Source organism: Megalobrama amblycephala, linkage group LG16 (assembly GCF_018812025.1).
Source record: "Megalobrama amblycephala isolate DHTTF-2021 linkage group LG16, ASM1881202v1, whole genome shotgun sequence".
In the NCBI taxonomy this organism is placed as follows: Eukaryota; Metazoa; Chordata; class Actinopteri; order Cypriniformes; family Xenocyprididae; genus Megalobrama; species Megalobrama amblycephala.
The window spans coordinates 44,069,224-44,096,306 of NC_063059.1; the positions used below are offsets into that span (position 1 = coordinate 44,069,224).

The window sequence follows — 27,083 nt, forward strand, 5'->3', positions numbered from 1 at the left end:
ATCATATGTGACTCTCACATGAAACTGATTTACTGTGAATTTTGCAGTTTCAATAATTCATTAAGTAACATCAAAATGGTATATAATGCAAACTATTGAAAAAACATGATCAAATTACCATTCAAATATCACGTCTGTTCATATAATGTAAGAGAATTCATATTTTTCAGTTTGAAGCTTTTTGCTCTTTTTCTCCTTCTGCTGTGAGTTCATGTAATTTATCTGTAAAAGACTGAACACATGAGCTGCTCCTCATTAAGCTAATACTGCAGTACTGATAGTCACACTGTCAAGTCAAACTGAGAAAGATATAAATTAATTACAAATTTAATATAAACAAATAAATAAATAACATGGAAAAATATAAATAATAAATAAAGAGCTATAGTAGTCTCAGCCAATCGGAGCAAGGGGCAGAAAAGAGGAACTGAAAAAAAAATCCAGTGCTGTGAGGAGCGCGGCTGGCGAGCTCTGCGGAAATTCCTGGCTGAACGCAATAAAGAAAAGTGCACAGATGTCCAACATCATCGAATCCCGGAGTGGAAGCCGGTGAGCACCCTTAATAATTCACTTTTTGCGTCTGTGGGTGAAGCGGGATGATGTTGGTGTGGCGACAGATGCCGTCCCGGTTCATGACACAGCAACTATGTCTGTGCTCGGCGCTGGAGGGTTTATGACTAATTTTTGTTTCAAGTTAATTTTAGTTCTTTGTTGTGGATTTTAAGGGTTTTGAGGTACTAGTGCATTGATTTGTTTATCTGCGTTTGCCTTTCACTTTGATCACGGGAGAAATTAACGATTATTTCTTCAGTCCACGTGATTAAAATAGATCGTTAAGATAGTATGATAATTCTAATTTTACGTGTGCATTTTGCAATTGTATGTGTTTAGGTTCATTTTCTGGAATGTAGATGTGGCAGATACAGATATTAACCTTGTTAATAACTTCATATGAGAATGCTTCATGTATATAAAAAAAAAAAAAAGCCTCAATGATAAAACGGATGTTTAATAAGTTTTACATACAATTCATTTATATTTTCTGTATCTTTGTTTCTGTTAAAGGTTTTTCACCTTTCTTGCTGGCATATTTGATACTTTCAATAAAAAAGAAGAGTGAAATCCAGTCAAGGCTCCATCGATGATGTTTCCCTCCCTTTCAAGCGGGGATATTGTGCACATAAACAAATAAGCTTGACAGTGAAAAACCGGGAAACCAGTAGCAGCTGGAAACCTGTGACACTTAAAGAGACAAGAGACACTGTTTGAAGAATTATAAATTTCTTCCCAACATTAACTGAAATCAAAATGGCCGAGCAAGCGACCGGGAAGTCACTCGAGCAGCTGAAAGCAGAAAGGACAGTGGAGAAAAGAGCATTCACACGACTAATTAACACCATAACCAGAGCTTATCAAGAGATGACGGAAGATGATCTTCACGACAGTTTAAGTAAACTCACTAAGCAAGCAGAGAAAGTCATGGAAGCGAATGATGATCTTGAAACGGGCATCGTCGCAGAATTAGAGGCGGAGCTGGACGCAGACAAGTCAGCTGTGTTAACAGAACAGCAAAAAGGCGACCTTGAAAAGACTGCGAGTGAGTGTGACTTAAAACTGAAAGAAATTAAAGGTCTTCTTCAAGAAACTCTCTGGGCCAAGTATGGAGATCTTGAATTGTCCACAGCGCTGCAGGTTGCTGAAGCTGAAAGTGAACGTGTCGCAGCAGTAGTTCCAGATGGAAATCACGAAGCATACGACTTCATGCTCAGTCACCTTCAAAATTTAGTAAAGACTGCAAAAGACCTGTACAGCCGGTGGCAGCGGTGCATCCCATCAGGTGATCAAAATAACTTCCGCCAAGGCCTGAGAAGTCTCGAACTCAACGTTACCAGATTAGTTTCGAGAAAAGCTGATTTCATTCGTGCGAGACGAGAGGAAGAGGCAGAGAAGATAACACCTCCACCGACAATCTCTAGCTACCCTGTGGCAACAATTAAGTTAAAGCCCACGTCCCTCCCAAAGTTTACAGGTAACAAACGTGACTTTCACAGATGGAAAAGAGACTGGGAAGCACTTCAAAAGCAGGGTGAGCCTACTGGTTCCAAGGAGGTTAAGAAGATTCAGGTGCTTGACAGTCTCGAAGAGAGGATTGTAAGAGATCTTCGCCTCACCGCTCATAATACAGCAGATGATATTTTCCGTGTCTTGGAAAATCGCTACGGAAATGTGACAGCTATTGCTATTGAAATAGTGGAGGATTTGCAAAAAATACCTGCTATAAGAAGTCACCACCCACGGAAAATAGTCGAATTAATCCAAGCAGTAGAAAAAGCACTTGGAGATTTGAGTGACCTTGGAAACACTGGCGCTATTAAAAATCCTTTAGTGACAAAGTCAATTGAAGGGAAACTACCTGAGTCTCTCAAGAAAGAATGGCTTGTTCATGTCTCTGACCAGCAAAGCTCCATCACACCAGACAACCGGTTTGATAATCTGTTAGCATTCCTCAAAAAGCAAGAGAGCATTTACGAGCAGCTCGAACAGCTAAGGGATGAGGAATCAAACAGAAGGGAGTCAAGAACCGAGCCAAGGTGGGCAAGAACAAAGTCCACAAAATCAAGCAACGACCAATCAGGGTGTGTAGTCTGTGGTGACGTTAGACATAAAAGGAAGCTCTACTTCTGCAGACAGTTCCGATCACTGAAGCTAGCAGACAAAAAGGCTGCAGTAAGAAAACTGGGAGCTTGTAAAAGGTGTCTCGAAATCCACGAGGACCATTCATTCTGCAAACCCACCTATCTATGCAAAAACCAAGCCTGTGAAGACGAGAGTGTTCCTGAGCATCACTACTATTTATGCCCAAGTGCTGAAAGAAAGGAAAGCAGTGCTATCCAGAAAAAGAGCAAGTTTCATACTGAAGGAGGCAAAGGCAGAAAAGACTACACAAAAGATCAAGAAGACTTCCTCAGTAAACTTCCACCAGAATTAGCACAGCAATGCCGAAGTGTGTTCTCAAACACTGCAGCAAGAGCGTTTAATGTGACGAAAGAACAGCCAAGTTTACTAGCAGAATGTGGGTTGCTAGAACTGCCAGTAATCATGATGCTTCTCAATGTGACCGCTAATGCGGGACAGAAAATTGGAACATTAATTGACTTAGCATCAGACACTAATTATATAACACACAGTGCTGCAAATCGTCTGAACCTGAGAGGTGAAAGAATCACTCTTGTCATCCATGGAGTCGGAGGGATGAAAGTTTGTGTAAAGACCAAGCGGTATCTTCTAAAAATCAGAGTAAGAACTCTCCAGGGCACTCTCAGGTCACATCAGTTGGCTTGCTATGGATTAGAAAGCATCGCCGAGATTCACAAAACAGTGCTGGCTGAGCAATTGCAAAATTTCTTTCCAGATGTTCCCCTTGTCGAACTTGAGAGGCCTAAAGTAGTCGAGCTGCTTATAAGCCATCGAGAAGGCCAGCTAGCCCCACAGAGAGTCAGGGTGGTTGGAGACCTGGTTCTATGGGACGGTCCCCTGGGAAAGACAGTTGGAGGAACTCACCCCAAGCTTTTCGAAGAGGTTGCTGTATCAGCTCACAGGTCCAAAACGCACTTCGCAAGGTCGATGAGAATGGCAGCTGTGAAGTATGAGGAAGTAACAGAGTACTGTCCACCAAACAAGCCATTAGCCAGATTTCATGAATCAAGCACACCAACCAGCACCCGAGACTTTCTGGAGTGGTGGAAGTGGGATTCCATTGGTGCAGCATGTGAGCCTAAATGTGGTGGCTGTCGCTGTGGAAATTGCCAACCTGGTGGGAAGGAAATGACTCTTGCTGAGGAGAGGGAACTCGAAATAGTAAGAGAAGGCCTCTCTTATGTCATAGAAGACAACCACAGCAAAGAACCACACTGGCACGCAAAGTATCCTTGGATGGAGGACCTAGCTTCCTTGCCAGACAACAGGAGTGCAGTTGAGGCTACGTTCTTGAGGATGGAAAAACAGCTAGCCAAAGAACCTGAATGGAAGGCTGCTTACAGCGCTCAGGTGCAGGACATGCTTGACACAGGGGCTGCAGTAAAGTTATCCAAAGACGCAATTGCTAATTGGATTGGGCCTGTATGGTATGTAAGCCATCTTATTGCTCCTAACCCTCACTCAGTCACAACACCAGTGAGGCTTGTTTGGAACAGCAGCCAAAGATTCAGAGGTGTCAGCATGAACGATTTGTTAGTGAAAGGTCCAGACTTTCTTAACCAGATACGTGCTGTCCTGCTGAGGTTCAGGAGTGGAGTGTACGCGGCATTAGGGGACATCAAGAAGATGTACAATTCAGTTTGGTTAGAGGACAGAGAAATGCATCTACACCGATTCCTTTGGCGAAACTCTGAAGACAAGGAGCTGGAGGAATATGCAGTCACACGAGTCAACATTGGAGACAAACCAGCAGGGTGCATCGCGCAGCTAGCAATGCGTGAAACTGCTAATTTGCCATCCTTTGCTCACCTTGAGGAAGAGCGCAGAGTGCTCCATCAAGACAGCTATGTTGACGACATTCTCACGTCCCACAACGACTTTCACCAGCTGAGGTCCATCACTGCAAATGTGGAGCTGATCTTAAAGGCAGGAGGGTTTCTTCTTAAGCCATGGGTATTCTCAGGTCAAAGTGGGAGGGGTGACCCAGAAAATGAGCCCTCTGTAATCAAGGAAAAGATCATGGTTCTACCAAACCAAATGCACGAGGACGACAATAAAGCACTTGGCCTGGGTTATGACGTGGAAGATGACAAGCTCCATGTGATGACATCAATCAATTTCTCAAAGAGAAAAAAGAAAATGAGACTAGGTCAAAATCTCTCACAAGAGCAAGTCAGAACCCAGACACCGAATCCACTGACACGTAGGGAGTTGTTGAGTCAGATATCAGGGGTGTATGATCCGGTAGGCCTAGTGACTCCCGCCAAACAGAAGGGGGCAATTCTAGTCCGCAGAGCTTTCCAAGAGGCAAAAGATGGAAAGGTTCCAGTCAGTGAAAGTTGGGATACTGCCCTCTCGGACGGTCTAAGAGAAGACGCGGTTAAGCTCTTTGAGGAATACGTCCAGCTTGGCCAGATCAAATTCCCTAGGGCTTTAACTCCTCCAAATTCCAATGGTGAACCCTGCGCGATAACCTTTTCAGATGGGAGCGAAAATGCTTATGGTGCGGTAATGTACCTAAGATGGAACTCTGATCAGGGATCAGTGATCAAACTTGTGGAGTCCAAAGCCAAACTGACACCATTAGACCACAAAGGAGACGCTGTCAAAGCAGAGATGTGCGGAGCAGTGTTCGCTTCGTGGCTGCGGAAGTACTTTGAGCAGCATTGCCAAATTCGAGTTGGAAAATGGTACCACTTGGTTGATAGCCAAACAGTCCTTGGCGCTATACAGCGAGAAAGCTATGGCTACAAAACATTCTTCGCTAACAGGATTGGAGAAATCCAAGGAATTACGAAGGCGCAGGAATGGTGGTGGATACCAGGTCCACAGAACATTGCAGATATGATCACTAGGGGGGCTAATCCTCAAAATCTTGATGAAAATTCAGAGTGGCAGAATGGGCCGAAGTTCTTGAGCTTACCAGTAGATGAATGGCCAGTCAAGTCAGGAAAGGATTTGGCAGCTTCTGCCCGAGAAAGCATCAGTAAGCTTCAAAAGAAGGCATTTGCAGCTGCACTGGCAAGGTCTAAAGCGAAAACGCAGGAACCAGTTGAATTATCAAGGCAAAATGAGGATCTTATCCAAGTCCAAATATATCCCAGAAGACCACCTGCAGGATTAGCTGTCCAAAACTTATTCATTGTGGAAAGATTCAGTGATCTATCCAGACACATAGTTAAAACAGTAGCTTGGGTTTGGAGAGCAGTGAAGAAGTTCCTTGGCAGGGATCGGACCCTAAACAACCCAAAGTGGGAGGCAGTCTCTTCAACAGGAACCATATCAGTGAGGGAAAGAGAAGACGCCCTACGAGACATTTTCCTTGCTGCGCAAGAAGGTATAACCTTCCCCAACACCACCAAAGACAGGCTGGTAGCCTATAAGAATCCAGACTCTGGGCTATTGGTTTGTGGCGGAAGAGTGCAGGTTTTTAAAGAAGATCAAGTTAGTGTTCCAATCCTTCCCTACAACGCATGGGTGTCTACACTGCTAGCCCGAGAATCTCACAGAGAAAGCCACGGGGGTTTGGCTGAAACTTTACTTAGGATGAGGAGGAAGGCTTGGGTCATCAGGGGTAGACGAATAGCCCAAAAGGTTGTTGACAGCTGTGTTCAGTGTCGGAAGACCAAAGCAAAGAAATGCCAACAAGTGATGGGTGATTTACCACCAGAGAGGTCGCAGCCAGCTGTACCCTTCGAATTTACAACAGTGGATCTCTTTGGACCCTACCTGGTGAGAGATGATGTTAAGAAAAGAGCTTCTATGAAGGTCTGGGGAGTTGTCTTTTGCTGTATGTCAAGCAGAGCAATCCATGCAGAGCTGGTAAACACCCAATCAACTGAAAGTTTCTTAATGGCCTTCCAAAGATTTGCTGCAGTTAGGGGCTATCCTAAGAAGATCTATTCAGATCCAGGAACCAATTTCATTGGGGCAAGACCAGTTCTACAGGAGCTTTACAAATTCTTGGAGGGCATCGACAAGTCCGCTCTAGGAGAAATGGCCGCACAAAATGGAACAGAGTGGATGTGGAAGATCCATCCAGCCAATTCTCCACACAGAAATGGAGCTGGAGAAGCTGCAGTACGCATTCTAAAAAGGGCACTCCAAAACTGTGGAGTCGAGTCTACTCTCACTTACAGTGAATTCCAAACAGTCCTTCAAATGGCAGCCAATCTCGCAAACGAACGGCCCATCGATGCCAGAGCACAAGCCCAGGAAGACTGCATCCAGTATGTAACTCCAAATGCACTACTGCTGGGGCGAGCATCTCAAAGCGGTGATGTCAAAACATTTGACTTTTCCAGTTACCCATTCAAACGCCTCCAAACAATGCAGTCGATGGTGGATAAATTCTGGAGACACTGGAGCCAGCTTGCAGGTCCTAATTTATTCTTAAGGACAAAGTGGCATACCATGCATAGGAACGTTGCAATTGGAGACATTGTCTGGATAGCGGATCAAAATGCACTCAGAGGCCAGTTCAAACTTGGCAGAGTAATCAGTGTCAATCAAGACAGCAAGGGTGCCGTAAGAGACGTCAATGTCCGAACCTTCCCAAGTTACCCTGTTCCTATCACAAAGCCCTCAAAAGCAACAACTAAGAACCATCCAGTGTCAAAAAGATGCAAAGAGAAGATCCCAAGTACCGTTCTTCACAGAGACATCAGAAGACTGGTGGTCCTTCTTCCAATTGAAGAGCAAATGAACAAGTAATTTAGTAAAACAATCTAACTTGTCTACAATTAGTAGTGCCAAACAGTTTGCCTTCTAAGCATTGCGATTTCCACTTGTATCCAAGGAAAATCGAGTGGGAGGTGTCAAGTCAAACTGAGAAAGATATAAATTAATTACAAATTTAATATAAACAAATAAATAAATAACATGGAAAAATATAAATAATAAATAAAGAACTATAGTAGTCTCAGCCAATCGGAGCAAGGGGCAGAAAAGAGGAACTGAAAAAAAAAATCCAGTGCTGTGAGGAGCGCGGCTGGCGAGCTCTGCGGAAATTCCTGGCTGAACGCAATAAAGAAAAGTGCACAGATGTCCAACATCATCGAATCCCGGAGTGGAAGCCGGTGAGCACCCTTAATAATTCACTTTTTGCGTCTGTGGGTGAAGCGGGATGATGTTGGTGTGGCGACAGATGCCGTCCCGGTTCATGACACAGCAACTATGTCTGTGCTCGGCGCTGGAGGGTTTATGACTAATTTTTGTTTCAAGTTAATTTTAGTTCTTTGTTGTGGATTTTAAGGGTTTTGAGGTACTAGTGCATTGATTTGTTTATCTGCGTTTGCCTTTCACTTTGATCACGGGAGAAATTAACGATTATTTCTTCAGTCCACGTGATTAAAATAGATCGTTAAGATAGTATGATAATTCTAATTTTACGTGTGCATTTTGCAATTGTATGTGTTTAGGTTCATTTTCTGGAATGTAGATGTGGCAGATACAGATATTAACCTTGTTAATAACTTCATATGAGAATGCTTCATGTATAAAAAAAAAAAAATAAAAAAAAAAGCCTCAATGATAAAACGGATGTTTAATAAGTTTTACATACAATTCATTTATATTTTCTGTATCTTTGTTTCTGTTAAAGGTTTTTCACCTTTCTTGCTGGCATATTTGATACTTTCAATAAAAAAGAAGAGTGAAATCCAGTCAAGGCTCCATCGATGATGTTTCCCTCCCTTTCAAGCGGGGATATTGTGCACATAAACAAATAAGCTTGACACACACTGAAAAACATCTATTACATATGTAACCCTCATTCCCTGAAGGAGGGAATGGAAACGTACATCGGAACTGACCAACGAATTGGGATATCTAGAGGCCGATCTGTTTCGAGTGTAACTAAAACGAGCTCATGCACATTGGTATGTGATTATTGCATTCAGCTGCTTTGCCTCGCAGCGTGGGTATAAATGAGCAGCAAGTTCAAGCGCATATCAGCTTTTAGCTGAGGAGCTGAGCCAAGGTGGCGACCCGGCACCCCAGCAGAGGTACAGCAGCTGTTACATATGTAACAAAGACGTTCCCTTTTGGTCAGACAGAGCTTATGCAGAGAAATGAACACTGCCCACTCACTGAACTTTGATAACACTGGGAAAGCGTAATCTTTCCATAGAAAAAGGAACGCTGTGGAACCCACATCCTGCAGAAGGTTTAGTGGAGTATGCATATACGGACTAACCCAGTAGTGCTGTACTTCATATCGAAGTCTCTGAGTGGCTCTTACCTGGTTTGGGAGGATGCAACACATGGGAGAGATGGCAGAGCGTACTCTGCCAAGGTAAAAAACACGGGCTTCTGCTTAGGAGCTTTACCATGGAAATTACACATATGGGATCCCCCTTAGGGTCGCACAAATGGACACCCAGCCTAGAACTGGTACTTGTGGATACATCAGATGTAGGCCTGGTGCCAGACGCTCCGCCACGTCCAGCTGCCGAAGGGTGCTCACAGGACTCAACAGGGTCTGCCTCGTAGGGACTCTCTGGAGAATTGAGTGCATGTATTAGCACAGCAAGCTGACACTAAGCTGGGGCCTCTCGGTGTCTCTGATTGGTTGAGGTGAGAACACGGGAGGAGACCGGCTTGACACAAAGGCTATAGAATCTAGCGAACATGTTAGGTGTTGCCCAGCTCGCAGCTCTACAAATATCTGTCAGCGAGGCGCCATGTGCCGGCACCCAGGAGGACTCAACACTTCTAGTAGAGTGAGCTCGCAGCCTGAGCGGGCAGGGCATGCCTTGTGCTTGGTAAGCCAAGGCGAAGACCCCTTCTGCTGACCTCCATAACAAAGAGCTGGTCTGAGGTTCTAAAGCTTTGCATTCGGTCCACATACATTCGTAATGCTCGGACAGGACAGAGCAAAGCTACGGCTGGGTCTGCCTCCTCTGCGGGCAGTGCTTGCAGGTTCACTACCTGGTCTTTAAAAGGAGTGGTAGGAACCTTGGGCACAAAGCCAGGCTGGGGTCTCAGTACCACATGGGCATCGCCCTGCCCGAACTCTAGGCGTGATTTCGTTGACCGAAAATGCCTGCAGGTCCCCTACCCTCTTAATTGAGGCCAATGCAACTAGAAACAAAGTCTTCATGGTTAAAATCTCCAGATCAACTGATTGCAAAGGCTCAAAGGGGACAATCTTTGAGAAAGCAGATCCTTCTTCAGAGAAATCGGCCAAGTAGGGGCTGTTGCAAGGAGCATCAGTTCTGGGAACCAGGTCCAGTTGGGCCAATGGGGCGCAACTAGCAGGACCTACTCCTCATCCTCCCTGACCTTACACAGTGTCTCACTGGGGGAAACGCATATTTGCATATGCCCTGGGGCCAGCTGTGTGCCAGTACATCCGTGCCGAGTGTCCCCCGGTCAGAGAATAAAACAACAGGCAGTGAGTGATTTCTTGAGAGGCATACAGGTCTGGACCGTCTCCATTCTCCTGGGAGTGCAGCTAATGATAGCTCGTCGGCCACATGGTTGAGCGTGCCAGGAATGTGAATGGAACAAAGCGACCTCAGATGCTTCTGACTCCAGAGGAGGAGATGGTCGGCAAGTTGCAACATTGATGGTTGATGTACGCAACGGCCACAGTGTTGTCCATCTGGACCAGTACATCTTTGCTCTGTAGGCGCATTTTTAGATGGCTCAGTGCAAGATGTACTGTTAGCAACTCTAGGCAATTGATATGCCAATGCAGATGGGGTCCCGTCCAAACCCCTGTGACTGCATGCCTGTTGTAAGTGGCACCCCAGCTGGTGGCAGAGGCATCTGTGAATACCACTATGTGCCTGGACATTTGTTCCAGGGGTACTCCTCCCCATAGAAATGAAGGGTTTGACTACTGGCTGAAGGTTATGGTGACAAGTCGGTGTGATTTTTACTGCTGCGTTTGCCATGCCCATTTCGGGATTCAGCCGTGAAGCCAGTGCTGAATTGGTCTCATATGAAGTAAACCGAGCGGTGTTACTGCCACTGTGGCTGCCAACTGGCTGAGGTGACTGAGCACCAAGTCTCTGTGTTCGCATAACTGATCTTGAGACTGTGCTAGTATGAGCCAGTCACTTTCTCTCAGGGGAAGAAGGGCCGCCTCCGTGACTTTCATTAAGACACGGGGAGATGGGGCCAGCCCGAAGGGCAGGACTTTGTACTGATATGCCCAACCCTCGAATGCAAAGCGCATGAATGACCTGTGTCGAGGGAGAATCGAGACATAAAAGTAAATGTCCTTCAGGTCAATGTGGGTGCATGAGAAGGCTTGGTTGCATCCTCAAGCCGCCAACTGCTGCCTGTTAGCGACAGAGGAGGATTAGAGTGGTCCGGTTCTGCAATGTCCACTGTTTTCTGTGCCCTGTTGGGACCCAGAGAAGAAGGAAACTGCTCTTTTTTTGACAATGTGGGTACTGCTGGCTCTGGGGTCAGCGTCAGAACAAAAAGAAAAGCAAACTGTGGATTCTCCACCTGGTCCTCCTTCGGGAGGAGAAACCAATTGTCCAACCAAGAGGGTTCGGGATGCAGTGGAGGGTTCCACTCATGCCCGACGCTCTCAGTAGCCCGGAAAAGCAGAGCCATCATCTCTGGGTCTGACTTGGTCTATGCTACCACACCCAAAGTTGGGTAGCACAGTCAAATCATCATCTCCAGAAAGAGTGGGTGCAGACCTCAAAGGTGGCCCAAGCCGTTCCTCAGGCAGCTCTACTGGCTGTGGAGCAGAGGAGAGAGGGGGTCTAGGGGGTTGGTTACCCAAAAGGATCAGCCCTCACTATAACCAACATTTAACACTCTTTAAACACACTAAATCTCAGCACAGTCAGGATTAAGAGTCCATTAATTTTAATTGTAGAAAACTAGATAATGTAGAGATTTATTTTTAGTTTTAAAATCTTCATTGTATCAATATCACAGATTATGACATGGCGAAACACTAAATTACATAGATGACATGTCTGTCATAATTATTCATGAGATTGTGTGTTCTTATCCTATGAGAAGACATTTCTCTTTATTATTCATGACAACATGGTGCTTTCCTATGCCAGACGCTTCAAACTGTAAGATCACGTAGTAGATAAGAGAGGCATTCGTGGGTCACAATTGTTTGTGTCCATGGTGTAAGAGTTCGAGGGTGTTGCATGGCTTTCCCTGCGATGCTGTCAGGGTGAGACACTGGCTGCAGGCGGTTGGTTTGCCATCAACTACTGACATAATCAAATTGTTTGATGCAAGCATTTTTCTGAGAGCTAGGAGAATCTTCTGTTTCACTATTCATCTTTATTGTCAGTGCCCTGAAGGTGTGTAGATTTGTGCAATTGGTTTTTATTACGTGTTTCAGAAATTTATTATCAAATATATGCATTTATAATGTATGTTAACATTTATGTTTATACTTTTAAAGGGAAAACCAGATGGTATTCAATGTATTTCACATGAAATTAACTTTGTCAGCCATAAAATTTCTAGTTTCCCCCTTATATATAGTGAGAGCCGGCATGGGCCACTGACAAATGACAGTTGCTCATCCCTCTTTCTCTCCTGTCTTGCCCTGCCCCACTCGCTCTTTCCTTTCTTCTCACAGCTCTCCACACACATTTAAGATGATTGTGAGGTAGACTTGATCTGAAAGACGGGGGTTTAATGACTCTTTAATGTTTATTACATTAACCTCTCCTGTTACAATTTTTTCTAGATTTTTGTGTGATATACAGTTTTAATTTATGTCAGATTGCATATAATCTTTCTCACATAGACAATCTCTTAGAATAACAGTAAAACTCACTGACATATCTAATTAATTGTTTAAAAAAGAGATATTGCAATTACAAATTACAAACATGCAATTAAATAAAATATTTGTCCTGCTTGAGTTTGACTGCAGGTGTGTTATGATAATGTTTTGTGCTTTGTGATGCAGACCAAGATCATCTAACATGGTGATTTGAGCTCACGTTATTGGTTTCTCTTTGATAATGAAGTCTCTGTTGATCTGAGAGAGTGAAGAGTGTGTCATTGTTCTCTACAGGTTGATGAAGTGTGCTGTCAAAAATGAAGGTTGTGCTGCTCTGGCTTCAGCTCTGAGATCGAACCCCTCACACCTGAGAGAACTGGATCTGTCTAATAATGAACTAGGCTCAGGAGTGAAGCTGCTCTCTGCTGTACTGGAGAATCATCACTGTAAACTAGAGAAACTGAGGTAAGATCATACGTGACTCTCACATGAATCTGAGTCACTGTGAATTTTGCAATTTCAATAATCCATAAAGTAACATCAAAATAATAAAGGAATAAAATGCAGGAAAAACCAACTATTATTACATTAATTACAAGCAAAACTACAAGCGAAACAACATGATCAAATTACCATTCAAATTATTATCATGTCTGTTTATATAATGTAATATAATTCATCTGTTTAATGTTTTCTCTTTTTCTCCTGCTGCTGTGTTCATGTGATTGATCTGTAAATGACTGAACACATGCTCCTGCTCCTCATTAAGGTGATACTGCAGTACTGATAGTCACACTGAAAAACACACTGACATCAACATTTAACTCTCTTTAACTCCCTGAGGTCTGATAACGCGCCGGCGCGTTTTGCAGTTTTTTTTTCACATTGCAGCAAAACAGGCTTAAAATACTCCGTCATTTTTTGTCATAGAGACATAATATATCAATTGAAACTATAGAATATCTTCTTTTATTTGTATACACTCAGAGTAAAAACAAAATGTGCTTTTTGCAAAATAAAGAAAACTAAAATGATGCATGATCTGTCCTCTCCCTCTGAACAAAGTTTAATGTGATAGTTCTCAGAAAATGAACTATAACTTAGTGAATACTAATCATGTTTTAAGGAACGTTGAAATGTAAGGTTTTACATCATGTAAGTCATATCGAAAACAAAAATGCTGTGTTTATGTAATCTGTATGAAAAGAGACACATGTCAGAAGTCCGTGATTTAGCTCATTATCCGCTAATGCGGCCACGCCCACGGAGCGAGCACTATTCAGACGCAAATTCTCAAGTCAATACAGGCATACATCGTCTCAATCATGTATTTATTGTCTTGAAAAGTGTTTATCTGTATGTAAAAGCCTTGGTTAGCAACCTCTAGAAGACATGCCGTCACTTCCTGAAATGTTCTCTTCTCTCTGTGCACATTTGTGGACTAAATGTGCACAGAGCGCCCTCCGGCTGCAAGTATGAAAACACCATTCCTGAAATGCCCTCTTCTTCTTTAGAATAATTTGTGGACTAAAGGTTCAGAGCGCCCTCCGGCTGTTCATATACACCATGATGAGCTTGAGACATCACAGAAGGTTTTTTCACAGCCTACCTGACTGAAAGGCCTCATTAATATGCAGCACCATTAGAGGTTCTTTATGCGATTCTTTTGTCTTCTCAGGTGTAAATGACCCATTATTCATGACAATTCACGCCTCCATGCATACTGTGTTTCTTGACAAAAAGTGTCTTAGTAGGAATTATATTTTTTACATAATTTTGAAGCAAAAACTCTAGTCTACAACCTCCAATACCCAGAAGTCTTGTAAACACGGATTTAATATATTTTTTTGGCCTTTTTTCAGTGACTTAATTTTTTTGTTTTTTCAATAACCAGGCATAAACGTTATTCCTTCAAAAACACAAACATGTACATACATGTTCTTCACATATTATTGTAGCCTAGTTTGTGCTGAATACAGTGTAATGACACCTTTGTCATTAATATGTTTATGAAAAACTGAAAAAAGCACAAATGTCAGGGCATGTCAAAACTTCTCCAGGCCCCAAATCAGCCTCAGACTCCAGAGGGTTAAACACACTCAATCTCAGCACATTCAGTTTAACACAGTCCATTAATTTTAAGTGTATAAAACTGGATAATGTAGAGATTTTTTTTTACAGTACATCAATAATTTTATAGTACATCAATGACAAGTCTATGCCATAATTATTCACAAGACTGCGTGTTATCCTATGAGAAGACATTTCTCTTAACTGTCTGGGGTCGGCAAATGCGTTGGGGTGTTTTGGTGGATTTTCTTCACATAGCAGCAAAATCGATTTGAAATACTCCATAATTTTTTTTTGTCATACACATAAAAGTAATACATCATTTTAAACTACAGAATGTCTTCTTTAATAACATCAAAACGACGTGCTTTTGTAAAATAAAGAAAATAAACAGGGTGCGCTGTCGGCTGTATAAATCTCTGTGGATTTCTTTCTGAAATGTGTTTCAAAAACGATCTGAAACTCAGGAAATAGTTGTCACACATACATGAGAAACATGTCTCTAGAAAGCTTAGAATGTCTACTTTTATATGATATAAGTTACGTTGAAACTTTCTCTCTTTATGTAATCCATATGAAACGAGCGAGAGGTACATTCTTTCTTGTCTTAACTAATTATTTTTAATGTGCCACTCCCACCGCTATTCATACCTTAATCATCCACGCGATCCTGTAAATGCCCCTATTCTCAATGTAAACAAAGTAACTTCATCAGTCACTTCGAGTTTGGAAGACAAACACACAATGTGGAATAAGCCTCGAATTTCCATCAGAAGAACATGATGCAAGGCTTGATTCAGCAGTGGGCCTTTTTTTTTCTTTTTTACTTTAATATGCACAGATTTTACTAGTTGGGCTTTTTCCAAACTGAAATGTGTGATATCGAGTAAAACGTTGTTGAAATATGAAATGTATAGATAGGTAATATATCAATGCATGTAAATGTAATATGACACAGGGATGTTTTTCATGCTCTATAATATAATATAAAAGCATATGATATGAAATATGTGTATGTGTATGAAATCTTTGCAAATTTATTAAAAATAAAAAACAAAACAAAAAAAATCACATGTACATAAGTATTCACAACCTTTACTCAATACTTTGTTGAAGCATCTTTGGCACCAATTACAGCCTCAAGTCCCTGCATATGATGCTACAAGCTTGGCACACCTATTTTTGGGCATTTTCTCCCATTCTCCTTTGCAGGACCTCTCTAGCTCCATCAGGTTAGATGAGGAGTGTCGGTGCACTGCATTTTTTTTTTTTTTTTTTTTTTTTTTTTTTTTTTTTTAGATCTCTCCAGAGATGTTCAATCGTGTTCAAGTCTGGGCTCTGGCTGGGCCACTCAAGGACATTCACAGAGTTGTCCTTTAGCCACTTCTTTGTTATCTTGGCTGTGTGCTTAGGGCTCGTTGTCCTTTTGGAAGATGAACCTTTACCCCAGTCTGAGGTCCAGAGCGCTCTGGAGCAGGTTTTCATCAAGGATATCTCTGTACATTGCTGCATTCATCTTTCCCTCGATCCTGACTAGTCTCTGAGTTCCTGCTGCTGAAACACATCCCCACAGCATGATGCTGCCACCACCATGTTTCACTGTAGTGATGGTATTGGCCAGGTGATGAGCGGTGCCTGGTCCCCTTCAGACATGACGCTTGCTATTCAGGCCAAAGAGTTCAGTCTTTGTTTCATCAGACCAGAGAATTTTGTTTCTCATGGTCTGAGAGTCCTTCAGGTGCCTTTTGGCTTCCATCTGGCCACTCTACCATACAGGCCTGATTGGTGGACTGCTGCAGAGATGTTCTTCTGGAAGGTTCTCCTCTCTCTACAGAGAAATGCAGGAGAAATGTCAGCGACCATCGGGTTCTTGGTCACCTCCCTGACTAAGGCCCTTCTCCCCTGATCACTCAGTTTGGCCGGACAGCCCGCTCTAGGAGTCCTTTTGGTTCTAAACTTATTCCATTAATGGATGATGGAGACCACTGAGCTCATTGGGACCTTCAATGCTGCAAAAAAATTTCTGTACCCTTCCCCAGATCTGTGCCTCGATACAATCCTGTATCGGAGGTCTCCAGACAATTCCTTCGACTTCATGGCTTGGTTTGTGCTCTGACATGCACTGTTAACCGTGGGACCTTATATAGACAGGTGTGTGCCTTTCCAAATCATGTACAATCAATTGAATTTACCACAGGTGGACTCCAAGTTGTAGAAACATCTCAAGGATGATCAGTGCAAACAGGATGCACCTGAGCTCAATTTTGAGTGTCATGGCAAAGGCTGTGAATACGTACGTACATATGAATTTTTTATTTTTAATAAATTTGCAAATATTTCAAATTTCTTTCACATTGTCATTATGGGGTAATGTCTGTAGAAAATCCCTTTTGGAATAAGGCTGTAACATAAGAAAATGTGGAAAAAGTGAATCGCTGTGAATACTTTCTGGATGCACTGTATGATATATATATATATATATATATATATATATATATATATATATATATATATATATATATATATATATATATATATATGAAGAGTTTGGTTCCAAAACGTTTTTTAAAAAAATTGAGTTTCCGCCACAATCAGTATTGTTACCTGGTCGGTATTGAAAAGCCATTCATTAATTTTGTACAAAATGCGATATCCATTGTGTTATTCTGTCATGTTTTCTCCCTTTATATTACATCTTGTGAAATGGAGATTCTAGGGCACCTTTAATAAATTGCTAACACATTTTAATTCAGTATTACGTATTTGAGTCAATTTCACTCATCTCAGTATAGCAATATAGTTTGGGAATAGCCAATATGGTAATTTACTAATGTAAGTTATGTGTAGTAGCTTAATGAAACCGCACGTCGATCTGCCCCATTAATTCACACAGACACACAAAACTTGCAGGATTCATATTTAAAGTCTTTTTGTGGTTTAATATTCATAGACACTACATCACGATTAGAATAAAAAATTTGCGTCTGAATAGCGTGCGCGTTCCGTAGGCGTGGCCGCATTAGTGGATAATGAGATGACTCGTGAAAGACTGACATCTCTCTCTTTTCAAACAGATTACATGAACAGAGGATATTTGTTTTTGATTTGACTTACAAGATTTAAAACCTGACATTTCTGACAGTTCATTTTCTGAGGACTATCAGAATGGACTTCATTCAGAGAGAGACTGCAGCTCGCGCATCATGTTAGGTTTCTTTAATTTGCAAAAAGCACAGCATTTTGCTTTTACTGTGAGTGTACACAAATAAAAGACATTCTGTAATTTCAATTGATATATTACTTTTGTCTGTATGACAAAAAATGATAAAATAGTATTTTAAGTTGAATTTGGGCCTCCAAAGCATTCTCTTCTATTTGCAACAACTCCAATGCAGTCTATTGCATCAACAGGTCAAATTCCCCTAAACTAATGCCATTCCTCATATGGCTAATCTGGTCTTCCACTTGCAATTGGTTTATAAATAAAGCATAACATATAGCAAAATTTAAAAACCAATGGCTCAAATTCTGCCTTTCAGAAATTTAGGACATTGGCTCCATATGCAAGCTTGTCAAGCACCCCAGTTGCCACTCTATGTGGGTCTGACATTTCAATAAATAATCTTCATGCCCACAGAGCGAGCGCTATTCAGACGCAATTTCTGGGGCAATACATGTATACATTGTTGCAATCGTGTATTATTATCTTCAAAAGTGTTTATCTGCATGTTATAGCCGTGGTTAGCGATCTCTGGAAGCCTCTGTTGTTAGTTCCTGGAATGTCACATGGTATGTCTATTCTTCACTGAGACATGTGTGGACTAAAGGTGCATAGAGCACCCCCTGGCTGCAATATGCGCTCATAGTGATGACAATAGATACTGAATAAATATTACTCCTATAGAAAATTGAAATAAACATATAAGAATCCATCAATAATTATCCAAATGTGCCATGATTTTAAGCTAAAAGCCCTGATGGATGTTGTTTTGTCAAAGGTAACGACTCTGTTTTTCATATTCATAACTCCTGACTCACAGGAATATAACAAATTATGGTCACTATAAGAGTAAAACAGAGGTCAAAATGTGAAGGTTGGGTCTTTTTAATGATGTATAGCTTGTCAACTGCACATTAACAAAGTATATTAAAATAGAAACCAATTTTAGTTTGAGACTTGAGACTTCTTTTAAAAACATTATAATAGTAATGCGTCCAATCTTTTGACAGGTACTGTAATTTAAACTATAATAGGCGTATACAAAAACATTTTTACGTGCAAAAATATATATGCATCCATGAGATCACAAAAATCATGTTTTTTTGTCAAGAGTGGACAATAATACTGTTATCAGCATGATCACAGAAGGTTTTTTCACATAGCCTACCTGACTGAAAGAGCTCATTATGGGGGTCATTATGCAGGTCATTATGCGGGTCTTTGTCTTCTCAGGTGTGAATCTGTAAAGAGTCAGAATTGTACAGATCAATTTGCAGTTTATTTGGAAAGGTGGCAAAATATTGAGAAAATCATCTTTAAAGACCTGAAAGGATTTTTAGAGTTGTTCTTTTCTGAGTGACAAACACAAATTGAAAGACTCATAACTCCAGAACTGTAGCAAGGAGAGTCAAAAGGTTTGTATCGTTTCATAGAACCCTTTTTAAATTTTTAGAAAATATAAATTACATTACAATTGGACATTTCATGCTGAGAAACTGATGATAAAATCTTGTGTTATTCCACGTTGGAAAATAAGAATGGACGGTTCGGGGAACATTGCATAACACATTGCATCCCGGAAAGACGAGAGACATATTTTTAGCCAAATATGTAACATCATTCCGTGAGTAATATCTTGTGATCAACACAATGGATTATGTTGTTTTATGTTGGGCTCATTTTAATCTGTAAATGATGATGTGCCATGATCTATGATCTGTGCCATGATCTATGATCTGTGCAATTTTCATGAAGTTATGAGCAAATTGCCACGTGAAATCGACATTTGTTTACAGTTAGTGCCTGTGCGCTGTTTTTGTTGTAAACTCAATTTGTGCAGACTCATTAGATGGTGAAAATAATGCAACAGGAGCTTGTTGGAGGCATGATCTGAATGTGTAAAGTATCTGATTTTGTTTGCAAAAAGAATTATTGTGCTACCTACTTGGTGTCAGTTACTATTGGCTCTTAAAGTGAGACATGCAAACGGGAGTCCTTAGCAACACATATTACTTACAAAAATACATTTTTGATATATTTACAGTAGAAAATTTACAAAATATCTTCCTGGAACATCATCTTTACTTAATATCCTAATGATTTTTGGCATAAAAGAAAAATTTATAATTTTGACCCATACAGTGTATTGTTGGCTATTGCTACAGACATACCCGTGCGACTTACGACTGGTTTTGTGGTCCAAAGTCACATATAAGTTTTAAATAAGCTTTCCCTCTCACACAAACAAATAATATGGTAAATTTCACTTACATCAAACATTGTGATCTGTGCTTTTTTTTTAAATAATGAAATCTGTTGAACTAATCTGTGTGTCTGATCTGAGGGAGTGAAAAGTGTGTCATTGTTCTCTACAGGTTGTTGGATTGTGGTGTCACAGATGAAGGTTGTGCTGCTCTGGCTTCAGCTCTGAGATCAAACCCCTCACACCTGAGAAAACTGAATCTGTCTGTGAATAATCTTGGAAACTCTGGAGTGAAGCTGCTCTCTGCTGGACTGGAGAGTCCTGACTGTAAACTGGACACACTGTGGTAAGATCATACGTGACTCTAAAATGAATCACTGTCACTGTCACTTTCTAATTACATAGTTCTAGCGAGAAACTCTGACGTATGCAGGCTGGTGGGTCTTTAGCTAATTTGTAGCGATCACATCATTATCTACACAGCACAGCTGATTGGTTGCTATTGCATCAGCAGCCAATGAGCCTGCTGCTCAAACATTCAAATATTTGGCATTGATTGCTGTTAGTAGTCTGCAGTGTCTTTCAGAAGGCATCTGAATCAACATCTAAGATAAGTAAAAATTATCTTTTATTCCACATATGTGCTTGTGTGTGGTCTGGTTTTCAATTCCTAAATTAGCTTTCTTACAAGTTTTAAACTAGTGTCATGTCAACAGATGCATGAGTGTATCACTGAAGCATATAAGCAGCAGTTTTACTGCATGGTATACAGCAGCGGTCTTTTGTTGTTAGCGCTATTTTATACGCAGTTTAGCAAGTCTATGAAAACAGTTAAAGTGATATAAGCACTGTGCTTTATCGGCGTCCACCATATTTAGTTGCATTACTCAATGACGCATTCATGTTCAAGAGCAATGTTTATTAGCAATGCTAATATGCGATGCGATCTGGAAAAACCCGTCAGATGTCGCGATGGAACGTTTTCAGTAAAGTAAAAAAATAAGTCGAATGTCATTTTTTTGTCAAAATTGGGTTTTCATTAAATTAAATTAAAATTAAATTATCATTCTATAACATCTTGTCTATCATCTCTAAAAATATCTTGGCAAAATTTGCCTGTTAAGTGCAGACAAATAGTGATTTATAGTGGCAAAGCTGTCTTTTTCTAACGTTACTGTTTAAGAACACACCCAGCGGAGGTAAAAAAAAAAAAAAAAAAAAAAAAAAAAAAAAAAAACGGCCATGGCTTTGCCTCTCTTAACACTACAAAGACAGTTCACCTATCAAAATAAACCACATAACTTGGAGAATTAAGGTGTATAAATGCAAAATTTCCCACCAGTCCTGTATAAACCCGAATACAACTTTATCATGAGAAGGCGGAGCACAAGAGAACAACGGAGCTATAATGAACACACATGTTCTAATTATGTGTTTATTAGAGGTTGAATTCAAATTAAATACTGCCAAATACTGCCCATACTACTTCTGAATAGATGTCTGCTTTATAAAATGTATGAAAATATGGAAATATGTGGTTCAGATTACTCAAATAAATGGTGGTGTGCTTAAATTGGTCAGATATGGAGCTTGGATGTCATCTAGTGAAAAAGTTTGGTACTGCACCCAAACAAAATGAAAGCTATTTTATATATATATATATTTCAACCTAAAATTTGGAATGTTGACATTTTTGGATTTTATTTTCTTGCAGTTTAAGAGTAAAACATGCATTGTAATCAGGGCTTGACATTAACTTTTTTGCTTACCAGCCACTCTGGGTAGTGGTTTTCCAAAGTTACTAGCCACTCAGCATTTTCACTGGCCACAATTTTGATGTTGGTAAATTACATTTTATATGATTAAAGTTGACTTTATGCTTAAATTACTTTATTTATATTAAGTCATTTTACTTGATTTAGAAGATTTAAAACCCTTTCAAACTTTTAAATGCAGATTGACCACCCAAATCAAGACTACATTGTATATCAGCTGTTAAGTACAGGTGGACAAGAGGTGGACAATATGAGCATGGGCTAATATGAGAAATTTTATTAGGCTATATAAAAGAACAAAGAAGCAAATTACAAAAACAATGGTAAATTAAAAAATAATCTTTTTTCAGATACAGTAGGTTTATTCAACATATAGCCTACATTTATTTAACATCTTTTGTTGTTTGATTAACATTAATGACAGACAAGTAGGTAGGCCTATTTAATTGCTGAATGCATGGACGTAACTGACGCATATTCAGTTATTACCCACCTGTTTACGTCCACTTAAGCCATAACCGACTGTATTCACGCGAGAGATACTCCACACGATGGATATTTAGACATCTGTGTGTGCACTTGTATTTGACTATTCAGGCACGAGGAGAACTGATCGCGCGCGCGACAGAGAGAGAGTGCTTCTGTTGTGTGTCATTCAGCGCAATTCCGCCTATCCCTCCTTCACTAACTGCACATAAATAACGAATTGTGTGATTGGATTGTAATTTTGTGCTACGACGATCTTCGACGATCATTTGGCTGTAATCTGAAATTATATTCAACCCGCCAAAGTGGCTAGTGGGAGTGGCTGTCATACCCGCCACAGCTGAAATCTACCCGCATTTGGCGGGTTGGCGGGTGTTAATGTCAAGCCCTGATTGTAATATATTATTATAAAATATAAACAATTATATTTTTACATTTTCAGAAACTTAAGCTTCTATAACTTTTTTTGTATTTCACTTTCATAATTTATTTTTAATTCTACAATAATCTGACAAGTGTCTTCTTTAAAACAAGACCAACTTTAGGTCTATATTCTGAAGCATTCTTGAATTACAACCATTTATATTTGGACAGTGCATTTTTATGTCTTTGCGAAAAAAGGGGGTGACAGTTATTTAAAGCTGTTTTTCTCAAAATTCCATTCCTGAAAATCAGTGCGATCAGCCGACTTCAGATAACCATAACTTTTGTTACAGACAAACTATGAAAGAAGTAAAAACAGATTTGGAAAGGGCTCGAATCCAGCTTTCATATGGCATTGAATGACTGTGATAGGTAAAATTTCACCATGTGATTAGTTTTCGCAGAGTCACTTTAAAGAACTATAAATGCAGTTAATACTAAGCGTCATGTTTGTTTGTATTCTGGTGGCTTCCAAGCATAAGCTGGATCATTATGCAGCTTTATCTATGCAGCGGCAAATGGTCTATTGTAGTATTTCTGTGAGTGTGCATCTAAGCACGGATGAGAAGGAAGTAAAATCAAGTCAAGTCACCTTTTTTTATATAGCGCTTTTTACAATACAGATTGTGTCAAAGCAACTTTACATTGATAACTGGTACATAATTTTGGCTGCACAGCAGTTCTTAAAGAATAGTGTCAATGCAGGCAGATCAAAGGACTGTTGAATAAATGTCAAGAATACTGTTGAATATCAAATGTCAAGTCAAATGTCAAGTGTCCCCAACTAAGCAAGCCAAAGGCGACAGCGGCAAGGAACCCAAACTCCAACAGGTGACATCAGGTGGCAAACAAGTGGCAAATAGGTGTTAAAATGGAGAAAAAAACCTTGGGAGAAACCAGGCGTAGTCGGGGGGCCAGTTCTCCTCTGGCGAACAGTGCTTTGTTACGAATCAGGTTGATATCATAAATCTGATAGGATCGCAACAATCAAAGTATTTATTTCAGTTCCATCCAGTTGAGGATCGTATTCATCATGCCGGTATGGACGGTCTGTTGAGGAACTGTGCTACTGGCTGTCGTGTTGATGATGTCTTCACAGTGGATGATCTAGTTGACTCAATCTCTGCTGATACTTCAGGGCTGCGTTGTGGTTGTGACCAGTTGAGGATCGTATTCATCACGCCGGTATGGTCGGTTTGTTGAGGAACTGTGGCACTGGCTGTCGTGTTGATGATGTCTTCACAATGGATGATCTAGTCAACTCGATCTCTGCTGATACTTCAGGGCTGCTGCGTTGTGGTCGTGTCATGGCGCCGGTCCTTGGTCTCAGCTGGATACAGCCCGGATCCGGTTGACTACGGTAAACCTCGGGATAAACAGAAAGACTAATATTAGCGTAGATGCCATTCTTTTTCTGATGTAACGAGTACATCTCATGTTATAGGAAGTGTTCCCGGTTCCGGCTGACCTAATTTATGCAGCCTAATAATCCTTTAACGGATTTGAAAATATAAATTGATAATGTGTTATGTGTATGCCAGGTTAAAGAGATGCGTTTTTAGTCTAGATTTAAACTGACAGAGTGTGTCTGCATCCCGAACAATGCTAGGAAGATTGTTCCAGAGTATAGGTGCCAAATAGGAGAAGGATCTACCACCTGCGGATGATTTTGATATTCTAGGTATTAGCAGCTGGCCTGAATTCTGAGATCGCAATAAACGTGAAGGATTATAATGTATTAAGAGCTCACTTAGGTACTGGGGAGCTAAACCATTTAGTGCTTTGTAAGTAATTAGCAAGATTTTAAAATCTTTATGATGTTTAACAGGAAGCCAATGCAGTGATGACAGAACTGGGCTAATATGGTCATACTTCCTAGTTCTAGTAAGAACTCTAACTGCTGCATTTTGTACGAGCTGTAGTTTATTTATCAAGTGGGAGGAACAACCACCCAGTAGAGTAATTGTATAACTAATAAGTATTAACATACATGTTTACATTATCTGCATAAATGACATTGTTTATTCAAGGGTCATGTTGTATTAGCTATGCTAACATGTTGATGCAGCTTGGTCATTCATTATTGCTCTAATGGTTAATTATCAATAAAAACATAAGGGTTATATCTTTATCCAATGACTCAGGTGGTTGCTAGGTTGCCATCTTTATCAGTTTGCAACGTTATATCTATTGCTCATGAGAACACAGAATGCATTTCTAGTGCTAGGCCAGTCGGCAAGGTAACCAAGGCGCACATAACATCACTAGTGCTAGGCCGGTTGGCAAAGTAGCCAAGGCACACATAGATAGTAAAACATACGGTCCCATATATATATATATATATAAAAAATTGCAGTACATACATCTGGGCCCATATGTATAAAACTTCTCAGAAGACTTAAGTGTCAAAAAAGTCTTCAAATTTTTACTAAGAATTTTTCTAAGAATAGGAGACTTTTATAAAGAAGCTAAAAGCAACTTTTAGTAAAGTCTAAGACTGATTCTTAAGTGCTGACTTAAGTGTTGTGAACTAAGGACTACAATGATGTCAACTCAAAATGGCTGCCCTCAACCTCTGAATCAGCAAATAGCGAGCCTGCAAGGGTGACGTCACAGCAGCACAACACCAATAATTTAATATTATTAAAAATAAATATTTAAAAAGACACTGAAATGTTTTAATATTTATATGTATTATTAAAAATAGCTTTACATTGTGCAAAATTATCACAAATTAGTATTGATGGTGTGGAATCTTTTTCAAATTATATATGTCTCCTCATTTACAGTTAGAGCAATGATGTGTCATGAGTTCATCAACGGCTCCAACAACTCCAGGGAAGTCCACAGTCAACATAAAAGTGGCTTTCTTTTGCCGCATGGTTTGATGGACAGTTGGAAAGTCAATGAACTGCCATAGAGTAGTGGCCAAATGTGATGTCCAGCCATATGAAAACTGATATCTTCAACCTTAATTCAAATATTTTTAAAAATGTGTTAAAAGATGTAAGCATATCGTGTAGCTGTGCTTGGAGTCAGTTGTTTCATGTGTGATAATGAAATGAAATTTCAAATTATTTCAAATTATTTTTGGCCAGGCTGTTATACAAAGAAATTATGAACACATGCAAAAACAAGAGAGAACCAATTAAATATAAAAAAACGGATTATGTTGTAGTCAATGTCATATTTTAAAACATTTAAATAATATAAACATAAAAATAAAAATATTTTCCACCTGTGTAACAGAGGCCAGACAGTGAGAGTTTTTCAGTTAAACTACTGCACACTGACGCCTGCTAGAGAATATGGTGTTTACAATATTGATAGTACATTCGCCTCACATGACAGCAGTGATCGGGCCGGGGTTTGAGACCGACTCAGTGCAGGGTGGTTAGGATTGGAGTCTGAGTTTTGGAGGCGGCGCAATGAGGAGCAAGGTGTGTTTGTTTCGGTTGATTTAAAATATCAACAGTGTTCAACAACTAATTTGAGAAATCGCATACAGCACTTTTAAAAGTAATATTTCACATTCATTATTGATTAAGTAATTAATTGACAATCAAGTTTATATCATTTTATCAACTCAATGTCATCATATAGCTCCAATACAGCATATCTTCATTGGAAAGCGTGTTTCCTCTTCTCTGCTGCCATCTTGTTACTCTTAACTAGGTTAAGACACCTCTACAGCTCTCTTAAAAAATTTAGGAGCTAAGACCTAGTCTTGACACTTAGGAACCTTTTTGAATCACACTTATTCTTAAGTCTAAGAATAAGAGTAAAATTACATCATTTATAGAATTTTGACACACTTAAGATTAAAATTTAAAATTTTAAAATGTACTGTTTGTCCTTCTTCATGTTTATATAAGTAAAACTGTCTTTAAATTTCCACTAGAGAAATGCATTATGCCCTGTTTTCCCATCCATTTTTTGTGTGGGATTGCATGTCTGCACTCTGCAGGTTGCTGATATCTGAACAGGCTGTGCACGTTTTTTTTTAAACGGACAGAGTCGGAGAATCGATCAATATTGGCTCGTTGGTTAAAAATCCTCAAACAGCTTACGTTAATAGCCTATTAAATTAAATAAATGACATTAAACTTCAAAGTAATCACTTTGGTAATCTAAAATACTTTTTGAATGTAACTGTAATTTGATTACCATCTATTTAAAATGTTGCTAATGCCATATTTCACTCCTACTGCTGTCTTTGTCGATTAGTTTCGGGCATGTAGAATTAACTTTATCTGTTTGATCCATCGTGTGTTGCTCTGTTGTCGCATTTGCTGGTTTCGTGTCTGTTTGAGTAGCACACTGCCGCCTAGCGGTCAACTTTGCATAAAATACCGAAATGAGCAAAATTATGATATTGTACCGTTTGAAATATAATAAATACCGGTATTTTTCCAGTACCGGTATACCGCACATCCCTAATTTCTGCATTACCTTTTATCTCCAAGGTGTTGGAAAAAATTG

At 40.1% G+C, this 27,083-nt stretch overlaps 2 protein-coding genes across 2 annotated transcripts in view; both read left to right on the forward strand.

The window, feature by feature from the left end:
- LOC125249073 (NACHT, LRR and PYD domains-containing protein 12-like) overlaps positions 1 to 27,083 on the forward strand; it is a 48,748-nt gene that overhangs the window by 15,133 nt on the left and 6,532 nt on the right. The window contains exons 8-9 of the mRNA XM_048161262.1: positions 12,719 to 12,889; positions 20,090 to 20,263. Coding sequence (XP_048017219.1) covers positions 12,719 to 12,889; positions 20,090 to 20,263 — 345 coding nt within the window. The remainder of the gene's footprint in view (positions 1 to 12,718; positions 12,890 to 20,089; positions 20,264 to 27,083) is intronic.
- LOC125249069 lies at positions 2 to 12,702 on the forward strand. Its single transcript, XM_048161258.1, has 3 exons — positions 2 to 549; positions 1,066 to 7,775; positions 8,300 to 12,702. The coding sequence occupies exon 2, from the start codon at positions 1,309 to 1,311 to the stop codon at positions 7,408 to 7,410; it is 6,102 nt and encodes a 2,033-aa protein (XP_048017215.1). The 5' UTR covers positions 2 to 549; positions 1,066 to 1,308; the 3' UTR covers positions 7,411 to 7,775; positions 8,300 to 12,702.

Coding starts and splice junctions, on each gene's coding strand:
- LOC125249069 (XM_048161258.1), top strand. CDS start 1,309: ATGGCCGAGCAAGCGACCGGGAAGTCACTCGAGCAGCTGAAAGCAGAA.